We start from the raw sequence: 17348 nt of genomic DNA, 5'->3' as shown, positions 1-17348 counted from the left end.
TCAATCACACTGGCTTTCACATTCAGTACCCCCCCACCCAACCACCCACCTCCCTCTCCCTGCCCTCCACTCCTTGTCAGCAGTGACAGTGGGCTTGGGCCAGCTCCCCAACAGAGTCCCCATGCTGAATCGTCCTCCTCCTTTCAGGACGAGTCCCACCCTGGACACACTGTCTCTGACAAAGCGGTCATGTAGGCAAAGACTGAAAGAGTGAAGCTGTTGTTAGAGGAAGACCACGTAGTAAATGAGTCCGTCTCATAACCTCTGAGACCTGTTCAAAACTGGTTTCATAACTTAAGAGATGCATTAGAGTGAGTGGTTTTCATCCAACAACAGCAACAAGAACTGGGCTCCTTCTGGTATTTAACCACAAATTGTTGAAGCAGTTTACTACAAAATGACAAATGGAGGGTTTCATTCCAAAATGTCCCAAGTTTAAACCATCTTTAAAGGCCCAATCCATACTTTTTTTTTGACCATATACATTTGAGGTTTGAGTTGTCGATGGGAAATGAGAATTTTTGTCTTTCTCCGTTGGTCATAACTCAAAATACGTGCTGTTTTTCTTCAAAAGTATTTACAAAAGCTGCTGATGTAAACCAGTTTTTAACAGCGTCTACTGTTAGTTTGTGATTTGGGAGACTCTAATGTTGTAAATTTAGTAAATCACTGGAGATCATTAGGTTTAAATTGAACATGGGGGTATTTTGGAATGAAACTTGAACATAAAGACAGTGTGACAGCTGTGACAGGTTTGGCACTTGAAACACTTGATTAAATTCCTCTCTCCTTTCGCCTCCAATAACCTTCATTTTTGTGTCATTCAGAATAATTTATAAAAGGCAATCGTCTTTCTGTTGTTGATATGTACATACAATATTTTAATATTCTAATATATTCACAGGAAATCATAAATTCAGGCACTTTGCTGCCGCTACAGCAACTTCTTAGCACAAGAGATCCTGAGATTTAAGACCGTTTTCTTTTTAAATAAGCAACACAAAAGTAAAATAATCTTATATAAAGAGATTTATATTTAACAATCAGTTTCTTCTTTTTTTTTATCATAGCAAAATAAATCTTTTTTTTTTGTTTGTTAAAATGTCTTTGTCACCCAGGTTTCAAAGCCCTGGTTTTGGGTTGAGTTTGTGTGAGGAGATCATTGTCCGTCGCCTCTCTGAAGGAGAGTTGATCAAAGAAAGCATTTCGAGGCGTTTTGAGTACCAGGGTCTCTTCTGATGTGTTTAGTGCCGCAGTTTTCCAACGTTACAACTGTTCTTTGGGCACAGTGCCAGAGCTGATAGTCCAAAGTACCATGTTTTGTTTGTCCTCTTTTCTTCTACTCGTTCTTCTGCCCACGATGAAATGTTTTCCTTCAAACCCTCACCGTGTAATGAAGCCCATCGGCTTCAGTGCTCCACGTGCATACATGTGTGTCTGTGTATGTATTTTTGTGTGTGTGTGTGTGTGTGTGTGTGTGTGTGTGTGTGTGTAAATGCCCACCTACATCTAAGAGCCATAATGGAGGTCCAATGGAAAACTTCATGAGAATAAAAACTTTAATTTAACTTTAGAAATGCAGCTGTGGACCTCCAATATGGCCGCCAGAGGATGTGTTACAAGACTTAAAAGCCTCAAGTAGTGTTCATGTCTGTATCTGCGTGGGTGCCTTTAGTTGTGTGTCTATCGGAGCGCCGTCTTTATGTCTATCCGGGAGCGCACGTCCTGGTAGCCCAGGAGGCAGGGGTCGGTGGACAAGGCATCGTGGGTGAAAACAGAGTCGTTGTCGGACGAGCAGGAGCTGGAGGTGTCCTCACATGACGGGGAGTATTGTTCGAATGGTGTCGACAGGTCCAAGTACTGAGGGGAGACAGGGAATTCAGAGATTAGAGAGATGTTGGTGTCTCTGAGGAAACAGGAAAAAGAAACTAACCCACAGTCAAAAGCTTGTAAAATTGACAGTAAACAGAAATTGAATTTGGCGTGTTCTCCGAGGCTGTCAGGCTGCTATTGAACATGCTGTTCATTTAATGGTGTCCACAGCAAAACAGATGCAGATGGAGAATTGCTGCCATCTCAGTTTTAGACCACCGCATCAGTTATGGAGACCGACAGTTTTGAATTGGCTTGATTCAATTTAAAGCCTAGAAATGTCTGTGTTTTAGTGCAAGTAGGAACCAAGAAATCGATCACATGAACTGCTGGCCCGATGGTGCGTTGGTATGTATTTGGTGAAAAAGGACTGCTCTGAAATTTCAGCAATTTGGACACTGTTCAAAAGTGTTGTTTTTGTTGTTTGGAGTTTATAAGCCCTGGATTCTGCTCTCTACACATTCACTCTGGTGTACTGAAGACATCTGGACGGCAGATTGTGAAGGAGAGGAAGAAAATGTGTGTGTGCATCTTCAAGAGTGCATACGTTAGCCTGTGCGCATGAATGCGTGTGTTTGAAACCCACCTCGTCAGAGATGGACAGCAGCACTCTGTCCAGCTCCTCCACCAGCTGTTTGAAGGTTGGTCTCTGGGTGGGAACTGCATGCCAGCACTCACGCATCATCATGTAGCTACGTGGACAAAAGCACAGCACGCACAAAAATGATTCCTACAATCTAGAAAATCGTTGATGGTTTGCCATGAAACACCACACTTCACGTCCAAAAACACCATTTTTGAGACAAAGAAACTACTGACAATAATAACGACCCCCCCTATGGGAACATAGACTGAGAGCCTTCAGGTGAAATCTGGGGTGGAGATGGAGCTCAAGAACTGTTATATATATGTATATGTTGTGTAACAGTTGAAAATAAAGGACACTTAAAGAAGCGGAGTTCCTGCTTACAGTTCATGTGTGCAGTTGGAGGGTTTGTCCATGCGATGTCCCTCCTTCAGCAGCTTGAAGAGCTCCTCGACGGGGATACCAGGGTACGGTGAGCCGCCCAGCGTGAAGATCTCCCACATCAGTACACCAAACGACCACCTGAGCACAGATGAAAGGAGAGGAAAGACAGAGTATTTATGATCAGCTCACGTATTTAGTTACATGAGGTTTTAAAGGATTTGACAAGATAGAAAAGGATAAAATAATTGACATAAAACATTTTGACACAGAATACATACAAAGATGTTTGAATTTTGTGCCGTTTTTTTGTCAGTTGCGTTGGTCTTTGCTGTAAAGGACTTCATGTTTTATATATGAGAAGTTGGACTTACACGTCGCTCTGGTGAGTGTAGACTCTGTCAAACAAGGCCTCTGGTGCCATCCACTTCACCGGCAGCCGTCCCTGCAGAGCAGACATGGACACATTAGAGCCCCACCTCCATTTACCACAGCAACTCACTTTTCATCTGAACACATTTTTCTTTCTGTCTCACTGTAAACCTTTTTTTCTACCAAACCATTACTCCCTCACAATCCTCATCCTCCTCCCTCCTTGTCTCCCCTCTTTTCTAATTAAGTCCCATTAAGCCTGCTGCCAATCAGAGGAAAATATCAGACATCTGTCTTGAGGAGTATTAAAGCTGTGAAAAGAGTAGACATGCTCACAAGCAGGGCTGGTGGGGTGGTTTTTACAAACAACCACTCTCCACTTGTTAACTACTGGAAAACAGAGTTCTCCACTGGAAAGTTACAGGAGCGTCGAAAAGTGATTCCTGAAAACACTCTGCTAAGAACTGTCACTCACGTTGGTGGTTTTCTTGTAGTAGTCGATCTGGTGGACTCCTCTGGCCAGGCCAAAGTCTGCAATCTTCATCACGTTGTCCTCCGTCACCAGAACATTTCTGGCTGCCAAATCTCTGTGGATGCACTGCAGAGAGAGAAGAGAGAGAGAATTAAAGACTGACACAAAACCCTAAAGTGAGCTTAAGGCCAACTGCTGGGTCTCCAGATTAAAAGATTAGCATAAAGTTTAAATGGTTCTGGTTAATGTGCACAGAGATTTAATGTCTAATTTGGAAAATGGGCTGAATGCATCATTTTTTATTCAGTATGTTGCCTCTTTTTCATTTTTTATTTAACACAGCTCACCCTTTCAGTATAAATTTACAGTCCTGGCCGAACAAGAAGGTTGAACTAAACTTTATTAGAGAGGGTTTTACATTATTTTGAATTTAGACTTGTGACACGACACGTTCTTGTCTGTTCCAGGTCGTGGTTTGGAGAGATCACGTAAAAACACGGAGGTAGGGGAGGTAGAAATGATTCACTGCAGATTTTCTCCAAAAATGAAAAGACTCAGGAGTCTAAAGTCAACACACAGTGCCTCATTTTAGTGAACGCAACAAAATTAAAATGTCTTTATATAGAAACCCGGGAGGTTGAAGAAAAAACAACCCTTTGGGAGGTAAAAAAGAAAGGCACTGTTTGCCCACATTGAATGGATGTCATTAAGTTTATTTTGGTTTTCATTCGAAATAGACGTGGGATTTGTGGGGACGTGCGAAATGAACCAGTCTTGGTTTGTGGGTCTCCCCATAATGGAGGGTTAGTTTCAGGCTCCTGCATTCTTAGGAGGCCGTAGAGCCAGAAACCTGATGCCTACACCCAGACGACGGCTCTGCTGCCTGTTTGCTAACAGATTTATGGCAGCGCTAAAAGGGACAAAGCCCTGCGACGGAGGGACGGACAGATGGATGGAGAAGAGTAAACAGGACTGAAGCTGCAGCAGCTTTCTGCTCAGGAATGCCTGTCTGAGACACCGGCTGGCAGACAAAGAGACGTGTTGATAAGAAGCACACAGACAGAGTGCATGCTGGGAAAATGAAAGGAATAGAAACATAGGGGGTGGGGGGTGGGAAGAAAAGAAAGAAAGGGACAGACAAGCACAGAGAGACAGGACCAAACTGATCCATCTGAAGGCCAAGTGCCCAAAAACACTGAATTACACAAATCCTAATCACAATTCCCTTTGAGTCAACACCAATCTTCTGATATTACAGCCCCTTCAGGGTTTATACAGCTCATGAAGTCTACAAATGTTCAGCATTTTAATCTCTCTGCTTTGATTTTGTGGCTGTATTTCCAGCCCGGGGAACATGGATGGATTTTACTGTAATGAGGCCTTATACGGAAACATCACCATGAAGCTGAGGCTGACACTGTAAATGTTCCACCCAGTCAACTATTTTTTCAATTATTCGATGAAAAGTTTCCAGAACCCGAGGTGGCGTCTTCAAATATTGTGTTTTGTCAACACCTTTGTCAGTATAAAATGCAAATATTACGTTTACAATTATACAAAACAGAGAAAAGCAGCAAATCCTCAAAAGAAAAGATTCAAGCTTTCGGATGCTTCTTCTTCTACTACAAGTTGTGTCCTCTCTTTAAAGTGAACATACCCTTTTAGAAGCCAGGTACTCCATTCCTCTGGCCACCTGGTAGGCGCAGGACAGCAGGTCTTTGAAGGTGAGCTGCTCTTCGGGGACCTTGGTCACATCAAAGGTGTAGTCCATGCCTGGGGGTCGCCGGGCCCGCAGGTACTCCCTCAGACTGCCTTTGGAGGCGTACTCCACCAGAACATACAGAGGGCCTGGGGGGGGGCACAAACAGGATGAAGGACTGGGTTGTTTCTATTGTTGTTTTAGCCTGGAGGCTTGGGACCACCATAGTTGAAACACTCACTAAATTAGGATTGTTTGTTGACATTTACAATAACAAGAGGGTTTGAGGGTTTGGGAGGAAGGTAAATGAAAGGTATTGTTTTCTCTCCCAAATAAGGGTGTGTGTGTCATAATTAGCATTAACAAAGAGGGAGCTGACCTATCATTATCATCTTCATCACCAAGACCATCAGTTTAGCTTGACTGACTATGAGCTGACAGACCTGCTGCTGGACAGTCGTGATTAGTCGTAAGTCAAAAACTCACCATCCTGTGTGCAGACTCCAAGCAGGTTGATGATGTTCTTGTGTTTGTCCATCACCTTCATCAGCTCCATCTCCGAGATGAGGTCTGCCAGGTCTTTGTCTGTGGCGTCATCTGAGGGAAAAAGTATATTTTATTTAGAAAAGCATTGCTTTCCCAGAGACAGCAGACTTAAGCTAATCTCTAGAGGTACTCTTGTGTCTGTATCATGTCTTTCCTACCTTTGAGCATCTTAACTGCCACGATGGAGGCCGGATCCGGACAGTCCTTGTTGATGCCGTAGGCCTCGGCTCTGACCACCTGACCGAAGCAGCCTTCTCCTAGAGGTTTGCCCAACGTTAAACTAGAGAGAGGAAGAGCGAACGTTAGTCGAAATAAGTATGTCCAAATGAAAACTGTACAAATCCATAATTTGGGGCTCTGGTTTCTTAAAACATAGGTTGGGTAGAGCCAAAAAATGGGCTGCAGGCTTGTTTCTTTTTAGGTCCCCACATGACGAAGGCTACAATGTCTAAATGAGTCTGGATCCCAGATGCCAAACTAAACTTAGTGAAGAAATACTTGCTTTGCAAGGGGCATAACTTTTAAGTAAACTCTTGTGTTTCTGAGGCTCAACATTTCAAAACACATCTCTTTCATAATGATTTAAAATGTAAGAGTAGGTGTAATTTCTCCCTTACTTCTCCCTGGGGAACTCCCAGTCCGGGTCGTAAGGCAATTCAAACTCCATGACTCCAGCCAGCATGGGGGAGCAGCTGGACGAGAGGCGAGCCACCCTCATCAGCGACGCACTGGACTTCCCTGACGAGTTGGACTCCACTGAGTACTGAAGGAAGAGATACAGAAAGGGGGAATTTAGCTATCAGCCTTCAGACGTGGTTGTACGACACTTCGTACAAGCTTTCAAGTCATAGTCTTGCCAAGCAGCTGTTAGAGAAGACAGACTTAAGTTCCCATGATGCATAGTGCCCTGTACCTGTCTGCGAAGAGGAAACTTGGAGAGCTTCTGGACAGGGAGGGCGTCAAACGGCTCCCTTCTGGGGTGGACCTGCATTCGACACAACACCACGATGACGATGGCCATGATCAGAGCCAGGAAACCACAGGCGTAGATGATGATGTCGGTGTACTTGGTCTCCATGGTGTCCATAGCGTCTGCTGCTTCCTCTTCTATAGGAAGAGGGGTGCAATTATTAGAAAAAATACTTCTACCTTCAGGAAGTGACAAATCAAAATGAAATACACTGTCGTTCAAAGATTGTCAGTAGTGAGATGTCACTCGTTGAATCTCTTGCTGCCAATTTACAGCCACAAATATCAAGTTTTCTTTGCGTGGTGTAGCTTTATGTTCAGGTTTGTCAGCTAGGAGCAGTATTTGTTGTTATATCTCAACGATAAGAGGACACAGACAGTGCAAGCAACTCATGTAGCCTTCATTCTTTACCTGAGATGACGGTGAGCCAGGCGGACTGGTGAGCGAATCCGATTGAATTTCCAGCCAGACAGGTGTACTCTCCAGCATCCTCCATGGCAACTTTGGACAGGTAGAGCACCTCCACCTCTGACATGTTCAGACTGCCGGTCTGCACAACACGGACGCAGAGAAGATGACACAAACAGTCAGTCTACAAGAATGATCAAAACGTCCACTAGAGGCTTTTACACTTGTTGACTCTGGTCAGCAAACTAATTCTATTTTTCTGCACATTTTTTGTTGATGAATCAGTTTGTAACTGTGTTACAGCTCTGACATAAAGTGGCAAATGGGAGCAGATAAAAAAGTTTGATAGAGATCAGAACATAGTTTAGCTAAAATTTGACTGACAGCAACACCTGTTAAATGTCACCAACCTTGAGGACCTGAACGTAGGGCGTCCCATCAGGACCGTAGCGGCTGCCGTTTCTTTCTATGTGTTTGAGCCACTGAATGTGAGGCTGGGCGTCGCTGTAGACCTTACAGTGGAACTGGACATCGCTGCCCACCACTGCTGTGGTGTTGGCTGGTAGACCGGCCTGCAGGATGGGCCTGTGTGGGGAACGCTCTGTATCGGGAAGAAATCAGAGGAGAGAGAGAGATGAGCTACATGGGCAAAGATGAAAGGTAGCATTAAGCTCCAGAGAAACCAGTCAGAGCTTAAAGGATTTTCCTCTTCTCAGGGCAAAAGTTCAAAGGTGATTCGGGGACATGGAGACAGAGATTTAACTGATCTGCCAAGCGTGGTTTCAGTCTGATTCTCAGAAGTACTCCTCTCACCAGGACAAACGTGGGGGAAACAGGAATCATAGGGAGCTGTGGCTAACAACATCCAGATATTTGGCAGTTTAACAGCCGGCGAACATAACTGCTTTGTAAACAGACGTCTAAAAATGCCCAGCAGTTGTCACTGTCACCTACAATGTGTTTGTATGCTGGCAAAAGAGCAGGAAATGTCATTTTGGGATGAAAATCGGTTCCATTAGCGTGGCTCTTTGTCAGCTGGTCGCCGGGGTCTCTTTGATCTGTGGTTACTCTCGCTCTCTGATCTCGTTAGTTGTCTCGTTAGTCTTCTCCCCCCGTCGATGGGGACGGAAACTGACCCCGCGGTGGACGGGCAGCGAACAAATGAACAAACATACCGCAACCCTCGTCGATCTCCTGTCACAGGTCAGGTAGAAAACTGGTGTGGACGCCTGACCGTCCACATCCTGCCCACAATGGCCGACGCCAGGCGCCCCTGTCACCTTCTGCTCACCCCCCAGTTATCCCCTCCCTCACACTGGCGGCTTTTATTTGAAGGCATGATGCTTTTTCCACAAGTGCAGACTAATAACTGCTATTGCTGCCGTGAATACTGTCAGCCGGATCACAAGGCATTGAAAGTCCAGTTTAAAGAATAATCTTTTTTTAGTCTGTTTTTCTGATATTCAATTAAATAATTCAACCCATATCCACGACGTTACTTTTTAATTTGCTGCAAAAAATGCAACAGATTCTTACCCAGGACATCGAGGACGTAGCTGTGAGCGATGGAGCCGTACTTGTTCTCAACCACGCAGGTGTAGTTTCCTCTGTCTGAAGGCACGACGCTTTCCATTACCAGGCTCCAGTGCTGGTGTCTCAGCTAGCCAAAGAAACACAAAACATCATCAGCGTCTCTTTACAAACTCAAACATCACTCCGAGTTCTGCCAGATCATCTAAATAAACCCAGTTATCATTCAGCTTTATTTGGCATTTAGGAGATAACGAACATGACAACTGCCATCCTCACCTTGATGCCCCCGATGCGGTGCTCTCCCCTAAATTCACGTCCATTTTTGAGCCAGCGGATGCTTGGCATGGGGCTGCCCATGGCCGGGCAACGAAACTTCACCGTGTTGCCTGCAGGAACAGCATACAGCTTCTTCTCCATACGCTGGGTGTGGGTCCAGTAGGGACCTGTATGGACCAGCCAATGAGCTGTTAGTCAGAGCGCTCTGATGAAGCCTGGAGGTTGAGTCGTACTAATTCTTCAAAGAAGCAAACAACAACGCACCTCTGGAGAAGTAAACCTGGTCATTTTCGATCTCAGCTGACGAGTCCTCCAAGCCGTTGTCCTCATCGTCGTCCCCCGAGCCCAACGAGTCTGGAAACATGACAAATAAGGGCAATATGAAGAGAGACGAAAGCTATCATGATAGCCAAAACTAACAACTGAAAAGTGCTTGAAGCAATAAAACAACAGTTAGTGTCCTTACCTGCCACGGTGATGGTGAAGTTCCTCACAGGCTCTTTGGTTCCCCGGAGAACACAAACATAAATGCCCGAGTCCTCGTACGTTACGTCTGTGATCTCCATGATGGCGCCGCGGATCTGGATGCGGGGCGTTGGCAGAACCCGGCCTCCCTCCTTGTACCAGATCACCGCCATGCCGGGTCGGGTGCTCATGTCACAGCGCAGTTTCAGGACGTTGCCCGGCTCTAACAGAAGATGTTCTGTGGTGTCCTCACTCAGGTCTTCAAGAACATCTGTTGAAACCACAGAACATCAGCACACATGGAGGATGTACCTCGTTTCTTCTTTTTATGCTCTTCTTTCCTTCATTTTGTATTTCTTTTGCTTTTCCCCTCACAGGCCAGTCAGCAGGTCATTTCTTCATCTGCCCTCTAAAGCAAGTAGCCGTCCCCTCAACTATGACCTTCAGCTCTTCAACCCCATTATCTCCGACCCCCCTCCCCACACACACACAAGCACAATGAAATTACCATGGAGACCAGGAGGCCTAAGCAACCCAGCCCTCCTCCACACACCCCCTCCTCCTCCAAACACTGAAAACTCCCTCCCTTCCTTGCTCACTCCAAAAAAAGAAGAAGAAGAAGAAAAGAAAACGTGGAGGAGTGAAGCTAATGAACATGTTGCAGCGTGACAGTGGACGGAGAGTAAATCTGAGGGGCGGTGAAGGTTCAGTGGAGATCTAAGTGAGCGAGGGAGGAGAGAAGTTCATTCCAGCCTCGGGAGGAGGACGCCGACACAGATGGCTGCCATACCATCTTCAGTCTGTCTATTCTGGGTTTCACAAACTAATCATTACAGCAGTATAAGCTTAAATATATATGTATTTATATATATTAATAGCAATTTCAATCAATGAAAGGGATTGCAACTAAAACATTTTGTGATTCTACAGTGATTCTTTTTTAATTTTCCAGCATGAGGATGAAGTTACCTTGTGGGATTTCAGCAGCAGTCAGGTCCACAGTTTGGGAAATGATGGTACCTGAGGAAGGGAAAGGTTGAGGTTAGATAATAGTGTGACACTGTATTATCAATGAATGGTCACATGGTCCGATAGATGCTAAATTGTACTAGTTATTGGGCTCACAGGGCTCTTTGGATGAAGCTTATTACATCTGCATGGCACCAAAACTAGTGAGATTTGTTCATATGTTCAAATGATGAGTGTGTCTCACCGGGGAGGACCTCAAACCACGCCGACTGCATGGCCTGTAGTGTCTGCCCTGCGTGGGTGCTCTCGGCCATGCAGATGTACTCTCCTGCGTCCTCCAGAGTGATGTTGGACAGATGCAAAGTGTTCACCTTGGACGCGTTGCTCTGCAGGACCTTTACGGAGGAGAGATCATTTTAATATGATGAGGACGGAATCAAAACACAGACATGAAAAATTGTTTGATAGTTTCTGTCAGCGGATCTTTGCTCACCGTCAGAGCCCTGAGGCGAGGCGGTCCTCCCTGGCCTCGTCCCGGTGCGCTGGCCTCCGTCTTCAGCCACTGCACCTTGGTGGACGCCGGCCGGTGGACTTTACACATCAGCTTCGCCTGACCGCCCACCACACCCGTGGTGTTTTCTGGGTAACCTGGCACGATCAGAGGCCGCGAGTGCCGAAGATCTGGAAAAATCAGAATCAATGCCAGTCAGAATTTTAGATGTTTGATATGAATTTTCATGGTTTACTTTGAAAGCATGAGGAACTGCCTGCTAACTGACTCCTTGCACCCTTAAACTTATTTTGGGACCTTTTCCTCTAAATGATTCTTATTAACTCCTAAAATAACAACACTGTGAATAAGAGAACCAGATTCAAGGTGTCGTGTTATGGTAACTAAACAGTCTAGAGGAGTCTGGAGTCTTAATAAACTGCTACAAGCCTCTTTGGTCTGAACGAGGCAAAATTTGTCAAAACACACCCTGGAGGTTTCGGTTTACCCCTGAAAGGTCCGGCAACAGAAGCACACCATGTTCCTAAACAACCGCTGTCATTTAATGCTCCCAGGGACTGGTGATAGAGTGCCCTGATAACACGGCAACTATCGTGTCACCATCAGCCACAGTGGCATCCATTCAGCGGGTCACTCGCCCATTTATGTGCTCGCCCACTCACTCGTTGGAGCATATGTGGGCCCTAGCCGGGGACCTCACTTTACTGCTCAGTCACTCAGAACGAGCAATTTTCCAGGGCAATTTTCTGTCTGATTGCTTCCTGCGAGCGCTTAGTGAAAAGGCAATCTGTTCCCTTGTCGGAGTGAAGTGCTGCCTTTTTTTTTTCTCTAATCGCCCAGAGTACACGTAGAGGTAGCGCTGTCAGCAACTAATACACAGTTACAACCTTAAAGTGGAAAACCAGGAAAAGGAAAACAAATTAGAAGAAACATCTTGATGGCTAGTTTGAATGCAAACTCACTCATCACTCTATACTACTAAGAGATACTAACTGTTCAAAATATTATATATATATATATATATATATAATATAAAGAATATTAGATCCCAACAAGCCACACATTCTCATCTGATGGAGGAACACTTGAACACAGTAAAACAAGCAGCAGTAAATCACAGAGATGAACACACACACACACACACACACACACACACTTACAGCCACGCTAATGAACTTGCAGAGACAGGGACGGTGCTGCCCCGGAGTTGAACTCGCGGCAGAGTGTGAATTGTCACCCAGAGGCGAGGGGGCAAACAAAACACAACACAACACAAACAAACCGCTCGGCTGCTGCGAGCCGGCCAGCCAGTCAGCCGGCCGGCTGGGCTGGCAGCAGAGCCCTCTGTGGAGACCGGTTGAGGGGGGACAATGAGGAGGCCTTGGACAGTTTCATGCCCTGACCCGGGAGCAAAGCGGCAGAGTCCTCTGATATGTACTTCCTGTTAGTTTTATTACCAGAGACTGGCTGCCCATGCTGGAGAATTACTGACATTTCATCCAATCAGGTCAGTAGCTGTGGTAATTCTTTATTTTAACCCCCCTATTTAGAAGTTAAAGGAAATATATAACAATTAATAAATGATTCATGACACACAGTAATGTAGTTGTAGGACGTACTATAACTCCTCATGTGAAGCGTTGATGCTGGTCTATAAATAGCATGATTGACAATATAACACAGTTGTGATAATATTAATATTAATTTACCCATTAAAATTTCATTAATTTAGAAATACTTCTTTTCCACTCTCATGACAACTGAGCAAACGAGATGTGACTGAAAGCTCTGGGAGAAATCTAGTAAGTGGACTATTTCTAAGGTCAACGTTACACTTTTAAACCACAGTTAATAAAAAGATTTGCTCATGTGTGTAATCGTATATCTTTAAATAGGCTTGCATTTATCTTTAAACTTTGTTATCAATCACTGATTATCTGTTCGTACACCGGTTAGGGAGTTAGCGGCTCAGCGGTCCGACTCTGCCTGACCAGCAGATGCACTCCTAACAAAAACATGCCAACCCACTTATTCTGCGCAGAGATCAAAGCAAAAGATGGCGTTCGTTGGCACAGTTTGTTCTCCTTAACGCTGCAAATGGCTCACTGTCTTTGTGAAATAAAACAATTAACAATCAATGTTTGTGATTCTATTCAAAACAGCTTCACGTCCATTTTAGAGGAGAAGTTTTTGATCAGTATCCCAGAGGATTTAAGTTGCCCTCCTTTAAACTTTGACTTCATCTGTGTAAACGTCCTGATTCTATATTCTCTCTGTGGACGGACAGACAAAAGCTATACTCAGACTTTTATATAATCTGTAATGATGTGGCAGAAAACACGACTGAAAATATTTTTTTTCCCGGGGGGGACAACATTGGACAAGTCAGATGGCTGAATTTAGCAGCATGCGGTTAGTAACATTAGATGTATAATTATATTTGGAGAGCGTTGTGATTTATTTTCTCTCCGAGCTGTAGTCACATTAGCAACATGACAGCCAACGCCCAGGGACTGGGAATCATTTAAATAGATTAATAAAAGCTTTTTCAGATGAAATACATTCCTTTGAAAAAATGTGATCTTCTCTTTCATCCTAAACTTGAGCTGAAACTCTCTCTGCATCACATCCCTGCAGAGAGGAGACTGAGCAGTGCATTGTGGGTCCCTGTGACCCTCTCCACCTCTGCTCAGCTGGACTCATCTTCAGGGAGGTTACGGCCTCTTTTCACTCTTTTAAATGACATCAAGGGGGAGTTTATCTTTTTCTTTTTGATGCCTCGCCTCTCGTCTCTCAGTCACAATAATCTTCCTTCTTCGGGTCATATTCACGCTTTCCTCTTAAAGCCTTGTAGAAAGCGACGTCCCACAAATAAATTAACAGGATCAAACCAAGAGGGACAAATCCTGATAATCAAACTGCACTTATTAACTAGGAATCAAAGCTACATCAACAGTTATATTAATTAACTGAAGCTGAATCTCAGCTTTAATCCCAACGTTTCATGTAGAAAACTGCAAACAGAGCAGTTACAAGGAAGCCTGTTTGTGGAGATTGAGGCTTGATTTTTATCTGACTTTGGCTCATAAAAGTGGTTCTGAATTGGATTCTTTTCATGCAGAAAATTAATTCTTGTGGACTGAAACTCCAAAGCTCCTCAGTTACAACCTGCCTGTTTTACGACCTAAAGATCTTTCTTTTTTGAGCCCCCTCCTGCATGTTGTCGTCTGAACAGCAAGCCCCGGCTGGCCTCGCTCGGCCCCCGCAGTACAAAGTCGGGGCCACAGAGACGGGAAAGAGACAGCTTCTGTGCTCGATGCCTCCGGGGCAACAATCCACTTTGTCTTTCATCAATCTGCACACATCCTTACAAAAATGCCACTGTGAAGTCCTTTAATCTGAAAGGCTGATTTACCTTCCAGCTGAGGAGGAATAAGTGATTTTGTGATTGTATTGAACAATTACACTGATTGCATCTTAACTTAATGGAAACATTTTAATAGAACTTAAAACTGACAATGGCTGACTTATTGCAGTAGCTTCTGTTCGTAAAGCATGAATGAGAAAGCCCCTGCAGCCCCCTCCTCCTCCTCCTCCTCCTCCTCATCCTCTACAGCTGGCACGCAGCCAGGCAGATTTACACTTCCGAGCCTCAGGGCCTCGGACAGATCAGGTAGCACAGTTTACGGCAGCAAAAACACTGAGAGCTTTTTTCTCTCACTCCGTCTTAAGACTTGACTGCAGCCTCTCTGTCATTTTTCCTGTCACCTTGACTTCCTCTGCGGCTGCCAAGAAACTGACACTTTCTAAGAAAAGGATGATCGAAACCTCTTCAGTTACGTTCACGCAGCGAAGGAAGAAGAGACACAATCAGATTTTCCACGAATCTCCCAGAGCCACACGTCTTATCTAACACGTTTATATAGCTTTTACACAAACCACCAAAGCTAAAGAAGGAAACATCTCAGAAATGATGTGATTTCAGAGCAGATTTGACAAAGTTGTGTAGTCTCGTGTGTCACCGTGTCCTCATCTGCTCACCTTTAGTTCTTCCTTCGTCGATGGCCCTGGCCGAGACTCTGTCCATCAAACAGAGCAGGAGGAGGCAGAGCGTGCAGACCCTCGCCATCTTCTTGACGTGACGTGTGTGTCTTGTGGTTAAAAGGTAAAAATACACGCCGACGTGGCCTCACACTCCGGTCCCTGGCATTGGAAACTTCATAAACCCACAATGTCTCTAAATCTGGATCCTGCAGAGGCAAACAAACACATGGGAGACGGTTATCTGTTGATCAGAAACATGATTCCTGAAGGAGATCTGGCAGCTAAAGACACTTTTCAGTCCAGTTTTAAAAAAAAAACACACACACACACACAAACAATTGTTCAGACAAATAGTTAAAGAGCCTGTTTTGACTGTGAGCAGCTGTATTCTTAACCAGATGTCCTGCTAACTGTCCCGCTCGTCGGCCTCACATTGTCCAGGCTCTCCTGCGTCATGAATAAGGAGCAGGGCTGTTACCGCCTGTTGTTTGTCAATGGATGGCGCTCAGTCGGCCCCGGGATAATGGGCCCTTACTAGAAAAACACTTGAAACTTGCCAGGAAGCTGCAGAATCTGAAGGAGCAGCAGCAGCAGAGATTCGACTGGCAGCTGATGAGGCTTCAGGTTCAGGACAGGAGGTGGAGATACACAACAGGCAGCTAAAGAGTGAGCTAGGTGACTGTTCATGTACTCCGTCTCCTCACCTTGACTCATGTGGTGCCTTAAATGTGATCGTTTTAAATCACAGTGTTTGGTCAATAAGTACAAACATGCCCATCACAGTTTCCAATAGAACAACATGGGGTCTTAAAGTTTTATCTGAAAAATAAAGTCCAAAAGATATTTATTTGATTATTACAGAGGAGGAAGAAAAACAGCAAATCCTCACAATTATTAAGTTGGAACCAGGAGGATCTAGGTTTGACATTTGAGCCTAAAAAATGGTGTAAAAGAGTTGATCATTTTCTGTCAATCAGTTATTGATTAATCAATAAAGTGTCATATGCTCTAACATCGGCATATTTTAAACTAAAGAACATATGCTTAACTGCTCAATGCACCAGTTATTCAACTTCAATAAATGTTTCCAAATTGAAAAGAGAGCAAAGTTAAAAATAAAAAAAATTCACCTGAATATCAAGAACAAATATTGCTCTCTTGTTGTCATTATTATCAAAAATATGATCAAAAAGATATTTGAAAATCAAATTCAAGTACAACAACGTGGCCATAAACTCAAACTGCAGACAAACTATAAACGCTGACAGCGTCCAAGGACACTAAAGGAATAATACAGTGATTTTTGTGCTGCGAGTCGAGTCGAGCCAACTGCGCACAGGCGCCAGACCCTCGTGCGTGCGCTCCATGCCTGCAGGCCGCGCCCACACACACACACACACACACACACGCACACACACACCGTTTAAAGAACCAGCTTGCTGAATGAAACGTATTCTTTCTCAATTAAGGACTGGAAAAAAAACTTTTTTTCTCCTGCTGCTGCTAATTCCGCTGGCACGCTGCCTCGCTGCTGCGTTCAGCTGGAGCCAAAAGACTTCTACTGTATTCTATTTTTCACTGTGTTGGCTTTAATTATTAACACACTTCATATTTCTGTCACATAAGTCACACTTAATAAATCAGTCATGTGCACTATTAGTCTCAAACAGCCCTTAAAGGTAACGATGAACCTAAGAGCTGCCAGAACACGAGTTAGACTATTTATGTTGTAGTTATACTGACTTGTAGGGTCTTAATGTGTGTTGCGGTTACACCGTCAGTCAATCAATACAGCAGAGTGTCTGACACATCCCGAGATCCAGAACATAAATTAGAAATATAACATACAGACTGAGTACTAAATACTACGTGTCGCCAAAATTAGATGATTTTCCTGCAGACGCGTCTGATCAGAACTGTCATCCCGCAAAGTGTCCATCAGTTCACAAATCATGTGCGCATCGTGTCATTTTAAATCATTTATGTGTGGATTCCTGTGATCTGTGACTCTGACAGAGTTCAAACTCCGCTCCGAGGGACACAAACACTCTTTTCTCCTGACAAATAGTCCATGCGGAAGGTTCAATGTCTAATAAGTGACTTGTTTGGCTCTGTTAAAGCCACAGTCTCTTTCCTGAAAAGCCTGTTTAAAATTACGAAACGTGGATTAAATCACTAGTTTACAATGCAAACGAGTGATCCCGGTAGGCACAGAAATAGACCCAAGAAATGTATCAAGAAAAC

At 44.4% G+C, this 17348-nt stretch overlaps 1 protein-coding gene across 1 annotated transcript; it reads right to left on the bottom strand.

The window, feature by feature from the left end:
* Positions 1-1683: 1683 nt before the first annotated feature.
* On the bottom strand, positions 1684-15251 carry fgfr4 (fibroblast growth factor receptor 4). Its single transcript, XM_070917195.1, has 20 exons — positions 15102-15251; positions 11043-11230; positions 10794-10944; positions 10550-10600; positions 9582-9851; positions 9380-9469; positions 9116-9282; positions 8843-8966; positions 7717-7907; positions 7310-7448; positions 6842-7035; positions 6546-6691; positions 6087-6208; positions 5869-5979; positions 5341-5531; positions 3687-3809; positions 3214-3284; positions 2843-2980; positions 2459-2564; positions 1684-1860 (listed from the first exon to the last, which is right to left on the bottom strand). Exons 1-20 carry the CDS (start codon positions 15187-15189, stop codon positions 1684-1686), a joined length of 2838 nt encoding a protein of 945 aa, XP_070773296.1. The 5' UTR covers positions 15190-15251.
* Between the last annotated feature and the right edge of the window lie 2097 nt (positions 15252-17348).

This window comes from Enoplosus armatus, chromosome 13, assembly GCF_043641665.1.
Source record: "Enoplosus armatus isolate fEnoArm2 chromosome 13, fEnoArm2.hap1, whole genome shotgun sequence".
In the NCBI taxonomy this organism is placed as follows: Eukaryota; Metazoa; Chordata; class Actinopteri; order Centrarchiformes; family Enoplosidae; genus Enoplosus; species Enoplosus armatus.
The sequence above is the reverse complement of the archived record's forward strand: the minus strand, read 5'-3'. Positions and strand labels throughout refer to the sequence as shown.

Excerpts from the sequence above, each read along its gene's own strand:
- fgfr4 (XM_070917195.1), bottom strand. The coding sequence starts at position 15,189 with ATGGCGAGGGTCTGCACGCTCTGCCTCCTCCTGCTCTGTTTGATGGAC. Across the intron at positions 5,980-6,086 it reads GGCAGTTAAGATGCTCAAAG|ATGACGCCACAGACAAAGAC; the intron begins GTAGGAAAGACA and ends TTTTTCCCTCAG. Across the intron at positions 3,810-5,340 it reads AGTACCTGGCTTCTAAAAGG|TGCATCCACAGAGATTTGGC; the intron begins GTATGTTCACTT and ends CTCTCTCTGCAG.